Raw genomic sequence first — 23,294 nt, 5'->3', positions numbered from 1 at the left:
TGTCCGGTGGTTTTGTATTCGTACACATGCCTGAGTTTCATCCATTGTGGCTTTAATGAGTCTTATTAACTTGTGTGGTATTGCCAATTCAGCCAATATATAGTATAGTTTGTTCCTTTTGACTGAGTCGTATGCCTGTTTGAAGTCTACAAACACGTTGTGAACATCAATATCGTGTTCCCATGCTTTGCTCAAGATCTGTTTTACTGTGAATATTTGATCCAGTGTCGATCTTCCCCGTCGGAAGCCCGTCTGATACTCTCCAATAATATTTTCTGCTAGTGGTTGGAGCCGCTGGTTTATAATATACGTGAGGACTTTATATGCTGTACATAGTAGAGAGATTCCACGGTAGTTTTTGCACTGGAGTTTGTCTCCTTTTTTATAGATCGGGCATACTATACTTTTCTTCCAGTCGTCGGGTATTTTCTCTTCTTGCCATACGTCTCTGATGAGCGCGTAAACTTACCTTATCTTAATCTGACGATGTCGAGTTTTTCTAAGGATAGATTTTTTTTCGGACCCCCCTTAACGAACTTCCTGTATTAAGATCCAATATATGGTAGGGGTACATTTATAGGGTACAAGGTTTCTTCCCATGTGATAATCTGGCGCGCTCGAGTAACTGCAAAAATCCCCGCTTGAGCTCCCCTACCATTTTGTAGATAACTTGACAATTAAGCAAAATTGTAAGACAATACGAATCAGATGGAAACCGTTGTTAAAATCTTTCTTTCTTCATTGGCTTTACAACTCGGGGTGAGTCTTCGATACATCTACTATAGACCTCCATCTTCTACGATCTTGCGCTTCCATTTCCCATCGTTGTACCCCAATCTTAGATAAATCGGCTTCATAATCATCCTTCCGTTTTTTTCTGGAATGGCCTACTGGTCTTCCACCGTCTGCTTTCTGAAGAAACACTGTCTTTAATACTCTGTTGTCCTCTGATCTTACCACATAACCCTCTCCAACTTATCCGGTTAACTTTTATATGTCTGACGATATTTTCAGTACCATACGGAGTCAAAAATTCAGCATTGCGGCGCCTTCTCCACTCTCTTGTCAATTCATCTCTTTGATGGCCAAATATCATTATGTGCAGGTGCAGCTTATTTATACCTTTCAAATACCAGCAGCTTAATTATTTCCCGCTGATGTAGGGTCTATGTTTCCCTATCATATTATGTAACAACTGGACGAATAATTGACACCCCATCTACCGGAAGTACCGTACTAGACTTGACGTATCGTCTTAATTGAGATTGTCTTTTAGCGGTAATGATGATAGGGAGTATAGTGCTCTATTCCCCATAGCTATCCTTTTTGAGACCTCTTTTTCTATGTGGTTATCATGTGTGATTCCGCCCCCAGATATTTAAATTGTTTTACCACTTCGAAGTCGTGTTTATTAATAATTATTGTTCTGTATAACTCTTGGTCTTGAATTTTTGTTATTAGCATGTATTTCCTTCTCTTCATGACCAACTGTTTCCTCCTTAAGTTGTGAAAACATCTATCCCACCTCTCTTGTAGAATGAACGACGGCATCTAGATCATCGGCAAATAGAAATGCTATTTTACTAGCAGAACATTCTCCGAAAATGTTCTAGTAATCTTAGTTCACTGAATTGACAGCAAAATACAAACCATCTTCATTATGGTCATTCTATTCGTTGATTAAATTTATGTTGAGAATACACCATGGTCCATGACGTTGCTATGGAAAAATATGCAACTTACTTTCAAGCAACGAAGCACATAAATCTGATAAATTCAAAAACTCATACTCTTATTTGCTTTATGTTTTATTAATTATTATTAGAATTATGGGCGCATACCACTCGAATAGCGGAATGGGACGTTTCGATGCCGCCGGTTCATCGCCGGCCGTTTCGATGCCGCCGGTTCATCGCCAGTCCATTTCATCGCCGTCATATCTCGCATTTCCTAGAATTCCTAATTAATACTAAAAATAACTAATAATTGTAACTGTCGAAAATTCGGAAATATATCAGATAGGGATTAATTTACTGGCGATGAATCGGCCGGCATCGGCATCGAACTGGCGGCATCGAAACGGCGGCGATGAAACGTCTTAGACCCCTCGAATAGTCTTTATAAAATGAATATACAAGACGTGAAGGATTTACAGAGTTATTAATAAAAATACCCAAGACTGAGACCAAGGCTTTACGAAATTTCAACCATAAATAGTAGGTTTTACAATATTGTAAGGACTTATTCTTTCCAATTGATTCTATCTAAATCATCAAAAATCGAAATATACAATACGACATATAAGAAAAATTAAATTTACAGATATTCGTAGACAAATTGCCAAATTTTTAAACTTGCCAAATCATCAAAGTTGTATCCATTGTTATCGTAGTTTATCTGTCACATTGTACATTGATGAATGTGACGATTAGATTGGATTAAAGGGTCTTGGGGGTGGATATCTTCACAAGTAGTGGAAGAATACATTCATCACTCTTTGAGGAACAAGTCAACTACAGCAAATATTATGGGCAGATTGCAATTGCGCGCAGCGGTCAGGGTTCTCAACAGGGTGTCTAAGTTTTATTTACTTCTTATTCGTTTTGAACGCAAATTTTGCTAATTTTAAAAAATTAATTAATTAAAAAATTAATATATTATATAATATATTATATATTATACAGTACAATTTTCAAAGGAGGAAGACCTAACCCTTCGGTCCAAACCTAACTTTCGGGTATTAGAGTGTAGAGTACCTCAGGAGGTATTTGACCGCTGCGCGCAATCACAATATACCGAATATTATAGCTAAAGAGATAAATACTAAAGAAGTATATTCTTCCTTTACAGCGATCGAAATTCCATATATTTATATCAAAATCTCTTCCAAAACTCTTCCATAGTTAATAAATCATTCACGATCAATATGACCATTGATCAATATCAATGAGTCATTTATTGTAAAATGACTTATTTTCATCTTAAAGACAAATAAATTTATTCATTAAAAATTGCATGTTCATAAATTCTTCTTCTTTAACTGCCATCTCCGCAACGGAGTTCGGCAATCATCATAGCTATTTGGATTTTAAAGACGCTTCTCTGAAAAGTTCATTTTATGTACATCCGTACTATTCTCTCAAGTTGCGCAGCCATGATATTCTACGTCTCACTATGCTTCTTTTTCCTTGAATCTTTCCCTGAATAAATAATAGGTATAAATAATTAGTCGCAGGTAAAACAGAGTATATTACTCGTAATAAAGGTTCTTATTCTCTCGGAATAATACTCCCTTGCCGCTAACGCGGTTCGGTTCGTAAATGATCTTCGGGAATAACAGCATTGTTTAGAAAATAGCTATTATTGACTCGTCGTATAATATCTGTAAAAATATTTAATTTTAACTTAGTATCAAAAACCAATAGAGTTTTAAAAGAACTAAGTTTGCCCGGTCTGGAAGTATAATTGTTTTCTCTAATTTTGCTTTTTTTGTTACAGAGAAATTCAATATCACCGGCTGAAAAATACAGACCAAGAACACCTCAGGAACCAGAGCTGAAAAAGACTAAAAAAGAGGAAAAAGACCTCGGTCACGTAAGTATTAAAGTACGTAATCTTAACCTGAATAACCCTTCGTTTTATTTCTGCTCTAATATTTCTAATAACAACAGTTGGCACTTACTGTAGTGGCATAAAATACAAGGAGTGTCAAAATTTCATTATCTACTAGCAATATTCATATGGGGATTGATTTCCCCAATTATTCTGTGCATGTTTCTACCTTGGGTCCTATTAATATTAACTCTCCTTACAGTTATGTCTTGTTTAACCATTTCACACCATGAGTTCTTAGATATTCCAGGAACTTAACAGTTTAGCGACTCTTTTTGTGAATCGTTAAGTCACTTGTCATTTTGACTATAATCCTATACAGTGTTTTAAAAAACCCGTTTTTTAATCAATGAAAAAAAAACCGGAAAACCCCTTTTTTTCAAAAAAAAAAACGGTTTGAATCGGAAAAATTCATGTTTGCTATTTTTTAAGGGTCTTAGCTTGTTGGTCAAAGACATAATGAAAATTCCTCCCTTGTAAACCTTAATAAAAAAAAGTTAAGCACGTGGTGAGTATAAAAAGAAAACGAGTTCCTTTATCAGTATTTCGCAAAAAGCAACAAGAAAAATGGCAAGAATTGTGTGTCCCTAACGATGCCAAATCCAACTAGGTTTGCGGGTGATGTAATTCTGTTTAATAGTTTAAAAAACAACAAAACTGCCTTGCAAGAAACTGCAATTTCAGGAACAAAAAAATAGAAGTTATGAGAACTAATATTCTTGATGATCCTTTGAGATCGATATTGACAAATTGTCATGGAACTTGTTTATCATAACATCATGTTGTATATATCACTGTAAAGAGCTTTAAAAATGCTGCAAAATGACACCTCTCCCAGCATTCTAACTCAATTAGGACAGCTTCTACAACCATTCCAAAAAAGTATGGTCGCGGTGTTTTGGAATTTTTTGGAAAATTTTACATAACCATATTTCGGAAACGGTTTGAGATAAAAATTTAAAATTTTGTATTTTTGGTTACCTTATTAGCCACTATGAGTATTCCAAATTATAACCAAATCTGAAGAGGGGTGGAAATTAGGTGTGTTGAATTGATATGGAATGACCCTGTATGGAAAAGTCAAGCAGACTCAATCCAAACTTAGAAACGGAAAATTTCCTATATTTAAATAATAGGGATGTTCACTAATTTTTAAATATAGTTAAATTCAATAGATTACAAGGTATATAATAACGTAACAATCATAAAACTGTTTAAAAATGTATATTTTCCGCAAATTGCCAGGAAATTTTGACATTCCTGTCAAAATTTCTTGAAGAAAAAGTCAGGACTTCCTTACTGTAAGGAAATGTCATTTCCTTACTGTAAGGAAATGATATTTCCGTACAGTTGTTAGTGTTCTACATAAATTGACAATTCAACCTCAATACGTTTCTATAGTAACCCAAGTAATTTTATTAGGAATTTCAAAGCACCATTTATTTGGGAATAAAATTATCGCGTTTTTTTTAAATCAATCAATATCTGTCGAATTTTAAACGATTTGCGGAAAAATAGTATGTTTACCTCGTAGGAAAGCCACATTCCTGGACTCTGTGTTGCTAAGTCTCGGCTTGCGCCTCGACTTAGCAATCTTCACAGTCGTCCAGGAATGTTAAGCTTTTCCTACCCGGTAAACAATGTACTATTTTTAAGATAAATGAGTTCATAATGTTGATTTTCTTGGAGGCTAGAAAAACGGTACCCTGCAGCGAGGCTACGGTCTGTGACGTCAGCAGTCGTAACGTCTTTGATCGACGACTAGTTTTGTATACTTATTTACTCAGTGCATTTGAATGTGTGCAGTTTTTTACGTATTTCATTATTAAAAATAAAGCCAAATAAGTGGTGTTTTGTTCCTGGGTGTGTAAATACATCAAAAAACAGTTCTGACAAGATTTTTATTACCGTTCCAGCCAATTTAAAACAGAAAAAGAAATGGTTTGTTGCAGCTAGAACTTAAAATAACTAACTTAAAGAACTAACTTAATAAAATAAACATTATAGAAGTTTTCCAGAGACTTTCGGCCCTTGGTAATAATGTAATAATTGTTCTTTCTGCATTTACATTTTTCAAAAATACTTATTAGTTTTCTCAGGATTCGAAAAAAATGAATGAATTTAAATAGCATTGGACCAAGATTTTGCACCTACCCCCTTAAAGAGTAAATGAAAAAGTTTCGGGACCTCAAATTTGTATTCCTTAAACTGGGATATTCCTAAAAACGGGATTCTAATAATACATACAGTAAAAGTAAACCTTGAAATAACTACATGTGGATGTAGGTATGACTTTATATTATATTAAAATCATTAATAATTTAGTGAAAAGATTGGTTGAAATGAAAATGTATAATACCCAAGTTCAAAAATATTTTTTACCTTAGAACAGTTGTCAACTCGAAATACGAAACAACCTAAATAAGATCTAGAGTTGAAAAGGACATAGCAACATTTAACAACATGCATGAGAAATATTTTCACCCATTGCGACATAATATCTCTCCCACTAAAAATGCGGCTGCTAAAATGTTATTATTTCCGGTCTTGCTATATGGCGCAGAGGCCTGGACAATAATGGAAACAATAATGAAAAAGCTAGAGGCATTCGAGATGTGGGTGTACCTACGTATCCTCAAAATATCCTGGGCGACCCACACCAACGTACAGGTATTGCGTCGAATGGAAAAACAAAAAGAAATCTCTTTTACAATTAAGAAACGAAATCTTAAATATTTCGGTCATATCATGAGGCATGATAAATATCGTATACTCCAACTGATAACGCAAGGTAAAATAGAGAGCAAACGCGGACCCGGAAGAAAAGACACTCATGACTTAAAAACTTACGCCAATTATTTGGACAAAAATCGATCGAGTTATTCAGAAACGCCTCAAATGAAATTAAAATTGCCATGATGATAGCCAACGTCCACAACGGACAAGGCACATGAAGAAGAATAAAAATATTTTTAATACACCTAACCAAGGTAAAATAATAACCAGCCAATGTATGTATACAATATGCATGCGTACAATGCAAGCATACAACTTTCTCTATTTTTTTTTGTGGAGTATTAAGCATTTATTTTTTTAGCTTAAAGAAGACATGGAAAATTATATGGAATATACACTCAGTAAAGCTGTGGTAGATTTATTTTTTTACAAGATGCCAATAAATCATACACCATTCTTACATCTACACTACAGTCGGTAGTTTATACGAATCGGCTTTCTGAAAACCTTCTTCCATTTTATTTGTTTATTTTTGTAAAACCCAAAATATGTCCTTACAAACAGTCTATCCACTTTACACTAAACAAATTCACTATAAAACTCCATTTTAACCCTGATAAAACAAGAAGAGAACAAAATAAAATGACCTGAAACGTGAAACAGGTAAACAGTAACACTATGAGAATGGCGCGCGCTTGGGGTATGCAACTAGTGACGTCAGGCCAATAGAGAAGCGTTCTTGAAATTTAAAATAATGCTAGATTTCTAATAAAGATTTTTTATAGAAAGACTTTTTCAATTTTGTTGAAATTTTGGACAATTATTCCTAGGGTGTTTCTTAATCGTTTTACATGTTTGAAATGACTTTTTAATTTTTTGTGAACATCCCTATTCTTTTAAGACGTATGAGACGAACGTGAATTAGTGAAAATTGTATAGAGGGGACTGAAAATAGTAAAATTTTATAGCATCAAAAATATAATTCCACCGAAAACATCATAATTATTGACATTTCCGAATTTTTGTATCACGCTGCACCCATAATATTCTAAGCAGTAAAAGCAAAAACTCCAGCGATAAATTCACCATGACTGTCTTATACACGGACAAGACATGGCTGAAACATGCAACTGATTTGCGACGGTCCGATAAACTTGTGTCAGTGGGGGCTTAAGCCCTGACCTATGTAAGTAAACAGAACCGAATTATTTGTTTACCCATTTACAATATCTAAGTCATCCTACAAAAAGTACCTAAATGTTTTCATAAAATACCAACAAAAATAAGAGTGTAGCATTCGGTAAGTCTTTAGTTTAAATCGAAAAGCACCAAAAATCCACGTTGAGTGTATGTATTTGCATGTAGTGATGACTAATGTGAGTTGGATTTCCATTAGGGCCACACCAGACGGGCCACTCTGCAGCGCTACTCTGTGGATCCACAGAGTGGCTGAAACAGGCGATCTTGTAGCGCCGGCGACTATGCTGCGAAGTGGATCGTTTGAAAGGGTGCGGCGGGTAATGTAATGAGTGAGAAAAAAAAGTAAGCTTGTTCAAATGATTAAAAGCTTGCCGGCTAATAATCTTTTAAAAAAGTGTGTTCGTCAAAGTCAGTGTTTGTAATGTTCATAGTTTTAAATATTTTATAAAATTTCTCATCATCATCATCATCATTGGCTCGACAGCCCTTTCTGGGTCTTGGCCTGTTCCAGGATTCTTCTCCACTCTGATCTGTTTCGTGCTTTTTTTCTCCAGTTTTTTATTTTTAAGGTTTTTATATCATTTTCTATTTGTTCTAAATATCTCAGCTTCGGTCTTCCTCTTGTTCTTTTTCCTACTGGCATCTGTTTGAATATTTTGTTTGGTATTTCGCCTTCTTCCATTCTTTCTACATGTCCCATCCAACGCAGCCGTCCTATTTTAATGAATGTTATGATATCTGGATCCTGGTATATTTCGTATAGTTCAAAGTTGTACCTTCTTCGCCAAATTCCATTTTCTTTTGTGCCCTTATATATGTGTCGCAAGATTTTTCTTTCAAAGGTGGCTAGCAATGTTTCCTCTCTTTTAGTGAGTGTCCAGGTTTCTGAGCCGTATGTGAGTACCGGTCTTATTAGGGTTTTGTATATTTGGCATTTTGTTTTCCTTGCGACGTTGTCTGATCTTAGTTGCCGAATTAAGACATGATAACTTTTATTGGCAATAAATATTCGCCTCTTCATTTCCTCTGCTACGTTATTATCAGATGTGACTAGGGATCCCAAGTATGTAAAGTTTTTTACCCCCTCAATGTTGTATTCTCCTATTGTTATATTTTGTGGCTGCCTTATTTCTGTGTTTTTACTTACCTGCATATATTTTGTTTTGTTCTGGTTGATTTTCAGGCCACTATTTTGTGCAGCTCGTTCTATTTGATTGAATGCCTCTATCATTTCTCTTCTTGATCTTGCGATTATGTCAACATCATCTGCAAATGCTAGTATTTGCACGCTTTTATTAATTATTGTTCCTCGAGTATTGACTGTTGTGTCCCTCATTATTTTCTCGAGTACAATGTTGAACAAGATGCATGATAGAGCGTCTCCCTGGCGTAGTCCTTTTTGCACATCTATTGTTTCCGTTAGTTCGTTTTGTATCCGGATTTTACTTTCTACTTTTAGAGATTCTTTTATCAGTTCTATTAGTTGTGTTGGTATATTAAATTCTTTCATTGCTTTTATTAAGAATTCTCGGTTTATATTGTCATATGCGCTTTCGAAGTCTATGAAGAGATGATGTGTGTCGATGTTATGTTCACTTGTTTTTTCAAGGATCTGTCGCAGAACAAATATCTGGTCTATTGGACTTCTGTCTACAGAAGCCACTTTGGTACCTGCCAACTATTTTTTCAGCGTGTGGACTAAGTCTTTCATAAATGACGTTGGACATTATTTTGTATGCTGCATTCAGCAGCGTGATTCCACGGTAGTTTCCACATTCTAACTGATTCCCTTTTTTATGTAATGGTACAATAATACCACTATTCCACTCCGCTGGTAGCTGTTTATTTGACCATATCTTTGTTATCAATACATGTATTGTTTTCTGTAGTGCGTCTCCTCCTTCCTTCAGTAATTCCGATGCTACTTGATCCGATCCCGGTGATTTATTGTTCTTTAATTTGTCTACTGCTGTTCTAATCTCGGCTATTGTTGGTGGACTCTTTTCTCTGTTGTCTGCTTGGTCTAATGGTATATCAGGGTTCGTCTCACTCCCATCTCCTTCAAGCTTTTCCGTAAAATGTTCTGTCCATCTTCTTAGTATCTCTTGCTGTTCTGTCAATATATTACCTTCCTTATCTCTACACATCGTCGTTCTCGGTTTGAAGTCTTTTCTGCTTTTGTTCAGTTTCTGATAAAATTTTCTTGTCTCTGTCGATCTACTTAGTTCTTGCAGTTCCTGAAGTTCTTTGTTCATATATTCTCTCTTTTTTCTTCGGTGAGTTTTCTTTTCTTCTCTGCGTAGTTGTTTATATTCTTCCTCTGCTTGTCGGGTTCTGTGCCCCTGTTGCATCAGTAAATATGCTCTGTTTTTTCTGTCTGTTATAATCTGACATTCTTCGTCAAACCAGTCATTCGTTCTTGTTCTTCTTATAAAATTTCTACCCTTTTGAAAAAATACCAATAAACTCCATAAATGGAATTAAGAAGAACCAGACAAAAGCAGCTATATCACAGAAAGAATCACATAAAAAATTAACCAGTACATCTGGTATCCTACAGCCGCAAAATAGTTTGATACAATTTTCAACACAAAAAACACACACAAATAGTAAGATTCCCATTAAAGTCCATTCTTTAACGGTAAAATATTGCAAAACCTCTAAATTTTAGAGAACTGCTTGGATTGACATGATATTTGGCATACACATAGCTAACAAGTCAAAGAAAAAAAGTGATATTGTGCCGATATGTGCTTTTGCCCTGGTCGTCTAAAGTAAGTCAGGAAATGGATAAACTGGCTGATTTTAAGAAACTTTTGTTATATAGAGTTTTTTCACTAAGTCAATACTTTTCGAGTTATTTGGCAGTGAATATGTTCATTTTTTTAACAAAATAACCACGCTTTTAGACGGTTTTTCGCAAATAACTCAAATAGTAAGTACTTTGTCGAAAAAACATTCTTAGTAAAAATATAGCCTGTAAAAAATTTTAAAAAATGGTGTATACATCACCTCTCTATACCTAGTAGAAGCAGAGTTATAGCTAATGAAAAATAGGTTCATATTCGTCAAATTCCAAATGGAATACTTTAACGTGAAATAACCAAAAATGAATTGTACATTTCGGGGAAAACTCATTACAACTTATTTAAAGTGTTTAAAAAAAGCTTCATTTTTGTTTTATAAAAAAAATTCTAGTATCAAAAGTAAACAAGTTACGCTCAAAATAAAGTTAATCCCTTTTTGTTTTGGTAAAAAAATCGAGAAAATCACCCCCTAATTAGTATCTTAAATGAATTTAATCCTTACGGCTTCACAAGTTTATTGACTCGTGTATGTATTGTTTATATGATCTGTAAGTTTCATCGGTTCAAAGTCCTTATTATTGAAAGGGCTGTAGTTAAAAGGGGTTGAACGAGTCATTGATCACGAATGTATGAAAATTTAGAAACACCAAATCTTAATCAATTTTTGTCTAACAGAAAAACAAAAAAATACATGATATTCAGAAAAGCAATGCTGACTTTCTTTGTTTTTCGAGATTTTCAAAAATACATATTTTTCAAAATTAAAATTTTTAAATATTTTACTTTGAAACCATTTTTTTTTTCAAAACTAAGCACTTTGAATCGATGAAACTTACAGATCATATAAACACAACATAAGTAAAATAATTTGTGGAGCGGTAACGATTCATTTCATTTAAGTTGCTAATTAGGGGGTGGTCTTCCCGATTTTTTTGCCAAAATAAAAGGGACCAACTTTATTTTGAGCGTAACTTGCTTAAATTTAATACTAGAAACTTTTTGAAAACAGAAATAAAGCTTTTTTTAAACACTTTAAAAAAGTTATAATGGGTTTTCCCCAAAAGTGCTTAGTTTTTTGGATATTTCACGTCGTAATATTCTATTTGAAATTTGGTGAATATGAATCTATTTTTCATTGGCTATAACTCTGGTTCTACGAGATCCAGACACCTAACGCGTACACCATTTTTTTTTACATTTTTATAGGCTATATTTTTGCTAAGAACGTTTTTTTCGACAAAATACTTACTTTTTGAGTTATTTGCGATAAACCGTCTAAAAATGTGGTTATTTTGTTGAAAAATTAACATATTCACTCGCAAATAACTCGAAAAGTGTTGACTTGGCGAAAAAGCTCTACAGAACAAAAGTTACTTAAAATTAGTCAGTTTACCTATTTCCGGACTTATTTTGGACATATATTTATTCACCCCCAAGAGGGGGTGAAAGTCACCCCCAGGGCAAAAGTACACATCTGCACAATATCACTTTTTTTCTTTGACATGTAAGCTATACGTATGCCAAAATTCATGTCAATCTAAGTTCTTTAAGATTTAGAGCAAAAACCGTGAAAGAATGTACTTTTAATCAACTATTTCTAATGGAAATAAGCCACAATTTTACCAAAAAAAATGATATTATTAACGTTTCGAAGCTCAAATCGGGTTTTGTTGTCAAAATACAAAATACTACTAGAATAAACAAAAATGTTGTTGCTAAGTAAAAAAATTCTTCTAATAATTTATTTAATCTGACTCATTTATATTGGCTATTCAGACGTATATTATACATTTTAAAGTAGAAGACTTTAAAATGATATCACCAATATTTATGAGTTGCGTTCCTGGGACGACTTTACTAAAAGATAGTTCATTCGATTACATGAAATCAATCCCAACTCAAGAATATCCGCCACAAAAAAGTCATAGCATGTGATCTGTCTTTAAAAAGACAACCACATGCAACGATGACGGTAAAATTCTCGCGTTAGAGATTCCATAGTAAATCACGAGGGAAAACAAGGAAAAAACCTCGTGATACTATCCCGACATCGTAAGTATTTGGTCTTACTTTAAGTAAGCGAGAACTGGTAACAAAGCATATACCAACAGTTATGAATGAGAACAGAAGAAAATTTCTTACAAAAAGACGTTTGTCTTCCAGATAGTTCATCAATATATGTAATAACTCGCTCAATTTTATTACCCCAACTCTATTATACTCATCTCGATATTACCACTGTGTAACTTGTTCCCAAGTTTGACTGATAACTAGGACTGATTTTTGTAAACCACCAAACGTATATGAATCAATAGTATGATGGCCAAAGATATAGCAAAAAAATGACAGACTCAAACTAAGCAACGTGCAAAGACTTAACTTGCCTTGGAATCACAGGTGCTGTAAATAGCACACCAACAGCAGCTGGCAGACGAAGGCCCTATTGGACCTCCCTTCCTTTCCACGTAGTTGTAAGGGGATGAGAGAATGGGGTATTATCGACGGCGAAAAACCTGAGCAAAGTAACGGTTAGATCATGGCATAGTAATATCATAAACGAAGTCAGGAATGCGGAACTGATTATGGTTTCTGGCCGTATGGAATCCAGATATAGGCTTAATTACCTTTCCAAGTGGACCTTTGCCCACGAGAGTGATGGGGCAGTGGAAAAATTCGACCCAGACTGGTACCGTACCTGGTACAGACGGGTCTAAAACTGCAGAACGGTCGGCTTTAGGAATATTCAGTAATGGTGTAAATATAACATGTTCTAATAGGGCTGAATTACTGCTACGGACAAGTAGGAATCAACAAGCTTCTTTAATTGATATGAGCCAGTCAAAGGATACCTAAAAACAATGTTTCATTTAGACTTAAGCTGCAGACACTTTAGTCTCTGTAGACATCAGATAACCTGAAACTATCTTTTCAGAGATTATCGAGTGACTTCAAAAACATATGGTACTCCTCCTCTAGACTGTACACACTGGTACAGAGTTACAGAATCCTAAAATGGTTAATGTACGATTGAACGGAATGGAAGATTATTACAACCGATGGCATCCATGAAAAAAAAAAGACTGATGACTTTTTGTCCATGGCTTTTTCACGTCATTGCCGGGTTTAGACGAACTTATACATTTTTTTCTCAACATAATATCATTAACTAGATACTAGTGATAAACTTAAATAAGTAAACTAAATATTATGTAGATCGAAATATCGCTCCCCATCAATTAAACGAAGTTATTTAATAGAATTTGCCTTCTGTAAAATGCGGACCTGTCTCTTTCCTTTCCCGTCCCAATCGAAGACGGGGTCCCCCAGGGATAGGTAGCGTAGGCTAGATCGCGACAACTCAGGCCTCTTTACCATATAATGGGCCATTTACGGTGTCGCTTGATATCTTGATATCACGCCAGTATCATAAATCGTATTAGCCGTGGACAAGAGAGACTCTTGCAGCGTGTAGCGCTTATTGCATTTTTTATTATTGTACGCCGAACAGGCTTAAGCATCATGTGAAGAGGTTGTTTTGCGATGTTCAGTAGCTTTATAATTTAAGGCTCATTGTATTTATTAGAGTAGGAATAGTAAAATAGAAAATAGCAAAAATACAAAAAATTGGTTAGATAATATGCAAGACAGTCTTAAATTGTGTAATCAAATAATATACCTTAATTTTCACTTAATTTTTAGATGCCTAGACAATACAGAAAATGTGTTTTGTAATAAAAATATTGGTTAAAGTTTGTGGCAATTACATTTTTAAAAAATAGTAATCAACTGGATTCAAAAATTCAAAATTATACTTCATATTATGTATTAGAGAGTATTGAAAAGGAATTAGCATAGTTTTCAGGAAATTCTCAGCGATCTGAGCAAAATAATTTGCTACTCTGCTATATAAAATGTAAATGATATTCATTATTGAAAATGAAATAATTATAAAAAAGTAACTGTATAATGAACTATCTCATTAACATACTTATACAGTGCTTTTCAGATAAAACTAGCCACCTTAAATAACTTTTGAACCACTGATTTTTAGAAAAAACTCCTCAAATAATACTTGAAGGAGGAGACATTATGCATTATGCCATACTTAAGCTTGCCGGGAAAGCTTGTTATGAGAGCAAACACAGAAAACATGGAAAGACTCATTATACAAGGAAAGGTGGAAGGCCGAAGATCACGAGGAAGATCCCCAACAACATGGATCGATCAGATTACAAGAATATGCAAAAGACCTATGCATGAGTTAAAAGAAATGACCAGAGACAGAGATCTTTCGAGATGCACAATACACGACATCACGTCGACCACTACACTCCCTCCGGGGGGTCAGGATTGAAGAAAGAGAAGCTTGCCGGGAAAGGCACCCTCTCAACCCCCATATGCATCTAAACATTCCGTATATGTATTTGGACCACAGGAGTTTTCTATTGGTTCGTTGCAGCACGCGGTAATATTTTAACCAATAGACGGCGAGGTTCCAGATGCATATACGGAATGTCAGTCGGTCCCAAATTCATATACGGAATGTTAAATATCGTACACCGAAAAAGATAAGGTTTTTTAGAGTCTTTTAAAAGGAGATTTATTTTAAAATACTTGTTACTGTATTATTGAATAAAAATAAAACAATTATAGTATTTCGAATGTTATTTGGTGCAAAATTCATATGCGGAATGTTAATTATTCGTAGACCAAAAAATGGGACTTTTTATTAATCAGTTAAAGGAGACTGATTTTAGAATACCTATTTTATTAATGTATTATTAAAGAAAAATAAAACAATGATTAGGTACCTATTTGGTGCAAAATTCATAAATGGGAGGGTATAGATTTGAGAGACATATTTCTTTATTTGACTAAGGTTTCGCTTTCTCAGAATTTTTAATGACTTGCACGTATATTTAGCCGTAGAACAAAAAGACGATTTTTATTAAACCCAGTTAAAATGAGACTGGTTTTTAATAGTATATTATGCAACGAGCATTTAATGATGGTCATTATGAAGCGAGTATAAAGGATACGAAACGAGTTTCGTATAGAGTACGAGCGTCATAATGATAATTAAATGCAAGTTGTATACACGATTTTTGTTCTATGATCATTCACAAAAAAAAATATATTCAAATTTATTAATTTTGTAACGCAAACAAATTAAGTAGTTTGTCAGTCTGACAGTTTGTTTACATATTGAGAACTGTCAAAGCGTATGTATTTGACTCGCCATTGGTTACTGCGCGTGTGCCAGCTTTATCGCGAATGTCATATCGCGATTCTATAGGGCTTTTCATTCACAGTCAGTTGTTTCGAGCTTCTGTCATATGTCGTATAATCCGTGTATATTTATTATATTACAAATATTATAAAACATATGACAGAAGCTCGAAACAAATGACAATCGATGAAAAGCCCTATTAGTTAAAAATCTGTATCTTAATGGAAATCTGTATCATAATAAAGTTCATTATGATACAGTTAGTGACATCATAATTGATATATAGGGCTTTTCATCGATTGTCATTTGTTTCGAGCTTCTGTCATGTGTCACATAATATTAATATATCTACGTCATACGTTTTTGTTTTGTATTATTGTATATACCAGTAACGTATGTCGTACATATTAATATTATGTGACACATGACAGAAACTCGAAACAAATGACTGTGAATGAAACACGTGCAAGTCATTAAAAATTCTGAGAAAGCGAAACCTTAGTCAAATAAAGAAATATGTCTCTCAAATCTATACCCTCCCATTTATGAATTTCGCACCAAATAGGTACCTAATCATTGTTTTATTTTTCTTTAATAATACATTAATAAAATAGTTATTCTAAAATCAGTCTCCTTTAACTGATTAATAAAAAGTCCCATTTTTTGGTCTACGAATAATTAACATTCCGCATATGAATTTCGCACCAAATAACATTCGAAATACTATATTGTTTTATTTTTATTTAATAATACAGTAACAAGTATTTTAAAATCAATCTCCTTTTAAAAGACTCTAAAAAAACTTATCTTTTTCGGTGTACGATATTTAACATTCCGTATATGAATTTGGGACCGACTGACATTCCGTATATGCATCTGGAACCTCGCCGTCTATTGGTTAAAATATTACCGCGTGCTGCAACGAACCAATAGAAAACTCCTATGGTCCAAATACATATACGGAATGTTTAGATGCCCCCCGTATCATCCCTTAATTTTTTTAATTACTTCCACCTTTTTTTACAGTGATTATTTTATGAGAAAAAAAATACACAAGCAAGAAAATTGGATCGAAAAAATTTATTTTTTTAACAATTTTATTACATACAAATATTTAGAATAAAAATTTCACTACCAAAAATTTTAACAATATTTATTCAAAATGACTTCTGAAATTTTGAATAATTATTGTTAAAAATTTTGGTAGTGAAATGTTCATTCTAATTGTTATAAAATTGTTAAAAAAATAATTTTTATTCAATCCAGTTAATCTAACTAATCACTTGAAGTATCGAGTGTTATACACTTTTGAAATGAGTACAGAGAGAAGAATCCAAATATCGAATAAAAAAATGTGGAAGTAATTTAAAAAAAATTAAGTGATTATACGGGGGTGAGTGGGTGCCTTTCCTGGTAAGGTTAAGTATGGCATAATGTCTCCCCCTTCAAGTATTATTTGACGTGTTTTTGCATTTTTTCTAAAAATCAGCACTTAATAGATTAGAAACTTACAAATTCCATGAATTCAACGAGTACACAAACTTTTTTATCACTAGGTGGAGAATTTGCGCAGAGATGCCGGTGCTAGACATTTCCAGTAGTGCTGGGTTTCTAAACTAAAAGAAAACCGCTTCAGAGTCACGTTGGCTAAGTTGACCCTGATTCGGACCTTCCTGGCTCTTATACTAGTACTAGAGCATCGGGGTGTAACTGACCGTTGTCTCCTCGATAACTGCTCGAACTGCATTTAGCTCCCTGTAATCCTTCTCTTTTATCGACAGGACCTTTCTCACATAGTCGTGGATTTTATTCCACTCTCTCTCTCTCTCTCTCTCTCTCTTTCATCCCTCACCATCTTCTCTGTCATCTCTCTCATCAACTCAAACATCTCTAAGTAAGTAGCTGCGGAAGTTCCCATATTCTGTGATTACCTACGTCAGATAGTAATCTAAGCGTCTATGTCCGCAGTCCAGCCAGCTAGGCAGATTCGGTATCGGTGACTGCGTCCACTATGACACATCCCCCGTTGTATCCCGCTGGTTCTGCCACATCGCAAGGCATGTGATCCGTTTCTCGCTTCTGACGTTCTCCCCTTGTATCTACCTATTTATCCGCTGGAACATCCTCAATCTCGTCTCTTTCTCTCTCACATCAAAACATGTAAGGCTGTAAACATTTGCTACCCGCAGCAGACTAGTTATATCCGCGCTTACCAAGAGCCTCTTATGGGAGATACGCATTGATAGAAAAGATACGATAATGATCGAATAACTGTACTGGAATAAAAAGGCATAATTAACAACGGTCGTTGAAACATTTTAGGACGTGAGACTTTTATTGATGTTTAGGCGATAGATGTTTAGCCATAGATGATGCTAAAAGATAAACGCAGAGAATACTGAAGTGGAAACCAAGAGAGATGAAAAGAAGCATATGGAGACCTGAAAAGAGATGGGTAGATGACATAAGATTAGTTGCGGGTAAACACGGAATTTGATGGACGAAAAATATAGAAGGATGGAAACAATTGGGAGAGACGTACATTTGGGAGTGATAAAGGTAGAGAGAGAGAGAGAGAGAGAGAGAGAGAGAGAGAGAGAGAGAGAGAGACAGAGAGAGACAGAGAGAGAGAGAGAGAGAGAGAGAGAGAGAGAGAGAGAGAGAGAGAGAGAGAGAGAGAGAGAGAGAGAGAGAGAGATAGAGACAGAGAGAGACAGAGACAGAGAGAGAGAGAGATATAATGTTCTCTTTATTTCATCAGTGCGCTAATGACTTTGAACTAGCTACCTTGGACTTAATATGATGTTTAGAAAGTTTCGACTATTTATTAATGAATTTATTATTTCAGTTAAAATTGAATATTATTTCTGTTGTGTTCATTATATTAATTCTCTCTGAAATGATTAGATTAGATTATGTGAGGTCGTTAAGGCTATGGAGATACTCTACGATGCCAATACTTCTGATGAAATTTATTAGCATCCTAGGTAACTTGTTTCCTATGTCAGAGGGCGTTAGGGTGACCTCTTCTAGGAATTTTAGTCGTTTACAGAACAGCGCTACGCAATTGCATAGAATGTGTTATGCCGTTTCTTTTTCGTTGTCACAGAAACGACAGTCCTCACTATCGGATTTGCCCATTTTTTTGAGATGATATCTCAGAGGGCAGTGACCAGTGAAAAGGCCAGTGACTATTTTTATATCTTTTTTACTCATTTCGAGAAGGCGGTTTGTTGCACTAGGCGACACCTCTATGAGCCTTTTTGCTTGCCTTTGTCCTGGTGTGTTGAACCAGTATATAGTTGTAGTTGATTGAGTTCCCAGGTCTGGAGTTCCTCTCTGATGTGGCTTTTTGGTAGTCCACAGAAGGGTTCTGGATCTTGGAATGGGGTATTGGCCCCTTCTTTTGCGAGGCTATCAGCTTCCTCATATCCTGCAATTCCCTTGTGACCTGGCACCCACATCAAAGTTACTTTGTTGCGTTCCGCCAGCTTCTTAAGGGATTGTTTACATTCCCAAACCAACTTTGACTAACAAGTAAATGACTTTAGGGCCTTTAAGGCAGCTTGGCTGTCTGATAAAATGAAGACTTTTGCCCTACGAGTGTCTCGGTTGAGACATTCTTGGGCACTAATCTGTATGGCATGTATTTCTGCCTGAAAGATAGTTGGGGCGTTTCCAAGAGATTTGGATAGCCTGAAATTCGGCCCAGTAACTCCCACTCCTGCCCTTTCATCTAACTTATATCCATCCGTATACCATACGAGTGAACCTTTCTCCAGTTTCGGTTCAACTGTTTCATCCATTTGGTGGTTTTTTATGACCACTTCAAATGGTGTTTCAAAGTCGAATTTGACTGGCATGACGTTCGTCGGCTTATCCTTAGAATTCAAACGAATTTCTTCCACGATTTTAAGATGGCCCACTAGATCGCCAGGTTTCAGTATTTGTGTCTGTCGCAGCTTTAAGGCGGTGGTTACTGCCTCTCTCCTTATGCATAACTGCAGGGGAGGAAGGTCCAGCATCGCCTCTAAGGCTGCCGTGGGGCATGTTGACATTGCCCCTGTGATTCCCAGACAAGCTAGCCGCTGCACTTTTTGCAGCTTGGCATTAGCTGTTGTTTGTTGTGTTTTTGGCCACCATACGAGTGATGCGTATTATATGTCCAGAGAGTCATTTTCGGTTTTAGACCGCAAGTCTTTCCAAATGTCTTGCGGCAGGTCCAACTTGCCACCAAGGCTCTGAATAAGATTCTTTCAATATGACTATTCCAGGTGAGTTTTTGATCTAATGTTACCCCCAGATATTTTACTTCCCTGGAATAGTCTAGTGTGATGCCATTCATAACTGTAGCCTGTAAATTGTATTTACGTCTCCTTGTGAACGGTATGAGAGTCGTTTTGCTAGGATTGACATTTAAGCCCACCTTCGAACACCAGTTTTTGATTTCGTTTAGAGCAGTTTGCATGAGACTAGAAATAGTCTGGTCATGCTTGCCCCTAATTGTAACAACTAGGTCATCTGCGTAGCCTTGAGTTGTAAAACCAGAATCATGCAACTTAGTAAGGAGGTCATCCACAACTAGAGACCACAGCAGGGGCGATAGTACTCCCCCTTGAGGGCACCCCTTTACTGCTGTCACAGTTACAGACTCTCCCCCAATACTAGCTGTGATGATTCTGGTTTTTAGCATGACTGAATCCATTGTATTAGTGAGGCTTCAATGCTCCTCTTTACTAGTGCTCTTTTTATGGATTCATATGAAATGTTATCGGATTCATATGAAATGTTAGTAGTAATCTATTTCAATGAAAGTGCAAAGAGCTATTTCTTTTGCCACTATTGTCTTTTCGATGTCCCCAAGGGAATTTAGAGCATTTATAGTGGATTTGCCTGTCTGGTATGCAAATTGATGTTTGTGAAGCGGATTTCTAATTAGAATTTCGCTTCTTATGTCTACTAGTTTCTCCATTGTTTTTAGGAGAAAAGAGGTCGAGGCATATAGGGCGATAAGACTTTGGTTCGTCCGTAGGACGTTTCCCAGTTTTTGGTATACATACCACTTTTGCGTCCCTCTAAGTTTTTGGAATGTGACCCAGCCAAGGCTTGCTATGAAAAGCCGCTGCAGTTGCGGCTGTAGTTGCGTGAAGCCTTTTTGAGGTAAAGCAGGAAAAATTCCGTCCTTGCTCGGGGATTTAAAAGGTTTGAAGCTTTTAACAGCCCATTCGATTTTGTTTTTTGTAAAGATTTTTTCCGGTAGCTGTCTGCCGTATCTGTTGAGGCGCTTTGGGGCCTCTGCCAGCTGGATGCTTTGCGGTTCATCTTCTAGTACTTGTTGAGAGCCAGGAAAATGAGTCTTTAAAAGCTCTCTAATAGTTTCCATTAGACTCTCTGTGTAGTCACTATTCGGCATTTAGTCAGTCCGATTTCATTTGAGTGATCTTTTGAAAGAACCTTTTGTACTCGTTGTGCAGGGGCTAATTCCGTTATCCCTTCGCACAGTTTCTTCCAGGAGTTCCTCTTTGATTTCCTGAGTTCTTTATTGTACTCAGTAAGGGCACTTCTGTAGAGGTCCCAGCTACCTGTACATTTTGCCCTATTGAAGAGTTGTCTGACCTTTTTTCTAAGTTTAGCCAACTCTTACTCTATGAGTGGTCCATTAGGGAACATCTCTATTATTTGTCTTACGTTTCAATGGATAACTTAATTCATATGCCTTTATTATGGCATTTTGAAATTGTCCCGAGGCTCTATCTAGATTTTCCTCTGTGTCGAGCGACGTATCGAATTCCTCCATTTCGCTTTCGAGACGCTCTTTATAAGTGTCCTAATCGGTCTGTTTTGGTACTCGATACTCCTCAAGGCCCTCCTCAGATGCGCCTAGGTCGAACCTTATGTGTTGATGGTCCGACATTGAGGCTTCATTCGAGACGTGCCAGTTGTATATATTATTTGCTATAAACGAGCTAGTTACAGTTATATCAAGAACCTCTTTCCTAATTTCGTTTATAAATGTGGGTTTATTACCTCTGTTGGCAATATCTAGGTTGTTAGTAGATATGTAGTCTAGGAGGTACTCACCCCTGTTGTTGATTCCTGTACTGCCCCATACTGTGTGGTGTGCATTTGCATCGCCGCCAAGAATTAGTTGTCTATTCCTCCTCATGCACCATCCCATAAGTATTTGTACTTCCTCTGGAGGTGGATGGTCTTCAGAGTCACCAGGGAAGTAGGCCGAGGCAATAACAATTTGCCCCTTGCCTACTTCTGTTGGCATTTTCACTATTGCGGTTACCAAATCTGCCGTAATGAATTTTGGAACAGAAGTGTATTTAGTAATATGTGAGAGCAGTAGTGCTGCTCTTGGATTGTTAGTATTGGTACTATAGAGTAACCTACCTGATTTTATGTTGAGTCCTTGTATTCGTCCTCCATTAATCCGAGGCTTCTGTAGGAGACCTATGGCCATGTCTTCAGTAAACCTTCTTCTAAGCACGCTGGTAGCTGCTTTTGAATGTTAGAGGTTTATCTGTAGACACTTCAGCCTTTCTCTGAAATATGTGACTGGGACTATTATTACGAATAAAATAAAAGACAAAATAGACATATTAATAATTAAAAATATCGGAAGACATGAAAGTGAGTGCAAGAGAACTAAACATGTCCAATGAAACATTAAAGAGTTCCCAGAAAAAAAATAGAACACTGAACTAAAGTCACAGACTAAAAACATAAATATCGTAAAATTCTAAAGGAAGATCTGATTCCTTTGGTATTAAATAAATTAAACAGTTTTCTAGAGACATTTCTTGCTGGTCTATTTCTATATTTGTACTCTGTGGGGATCGTTAGAGGTTTTTATATTAATAAAATTGTATTGTTTTCTATATAGACATTTTTTATATAGATTACTCGATCATTCTTCATAATTCTTCGGTTTAGTTGACGTTTGTTTTAATTTATGTTCATGTTTTTCCCTCCACCACTGTCAATTTGTGGCAACAATGTACACCAAGTCATTTGCGGAATAATCTGATATGTAACATTACATTGTTAGCAAGTAATACCAACATCTTGCGGCCCTTAAAGCAAATACCCTGTGGATACCGATCCCACTCGTGTAATATTCAATACGGATTAATTTAATAGCCTCGGCTCATGCATTTTCGAGTATCGTTTATGATCGACCATAAAGTGACCACTACCGGGGGCAGTTCAACTTAATAAATTGCAATCAGTGGAACTCGGATGTGGATTCTTGGGCGTGAAGTGAAATACAATGCTGTGGGATTTTTATGAGGGTAAAAAGAAATAAATGAGGGAAAATGATCATACCAATCTTAAAGAAGGAAGATGATATATATATCTAACAACCAAGCACCCTATAAAAATAGTGCGAATTGATCATATCCCGACATCCAGTTTTCATATTAAGGCATATAAGAGAAAAGGTCCATGCATATAAAATAATAATTAATAACTTTTGACAACGATTCCCGGAGTGGAAATCGAAATGTTAAGTATTTCAGGTACAAATATGTAATTCTCATTACAATCTAACTTTAGCTAATTCGATATAAATCTAATATTTAATCCAAACATGCCACAAGTCAACAGTTTTAGAACCCAATATAAAATATTATCATCATTCCCTTCACGGCACCTCACACTTCAAAATCGTACCATTAACAGCTGAGATATGATGCAAA

The 23,294-nt window shown here is 35.7% G+C and overlaps 1 protein-coding gene across 2 annotated transcripts in view; it reads left to right on the top strand.

The window, feature by feature from the left end:
• Positions 1-23,294, top strand: part of LOC114325807 (transducin-like enhancer protein 4) — a 1,285,138-nt gene that overhangs the window by 1,203,299 nt on the left and 58,545 nt on the right. For both annotated transcript variants that reach the window (XM_050641900.1, XM_050641898.1), the window contains one exon: positions 3,499-3,594. In XM_050641900.1, the coding sequence (XP_050497857.1) occupies positions 3,499-3,594 (96 nt within the window). The remainder of the gene's footprint in view (positions 1-3,498; positions 3,595-23,294) is intronic.

This window comes from Diabrotica virgifera, chromosome 1, assembly GCF_917563875.1.
Source record: "Diabrotica virgifera virgifera chromosome 1, PGI_DIABVI_V3a".
NCBI classification, from domain to species: domain Eukaryota; kingdom Metazoa; phylum Arthropoda; class Insecta; order Coleoptera; family Chrysomelidae; genus Diabrotica; species Diabrotica virgifera.
Note: the sequence above shows the minus strand (reverse complement) of the source record. Positions and strands in the feature narration are given on the sequence as shown.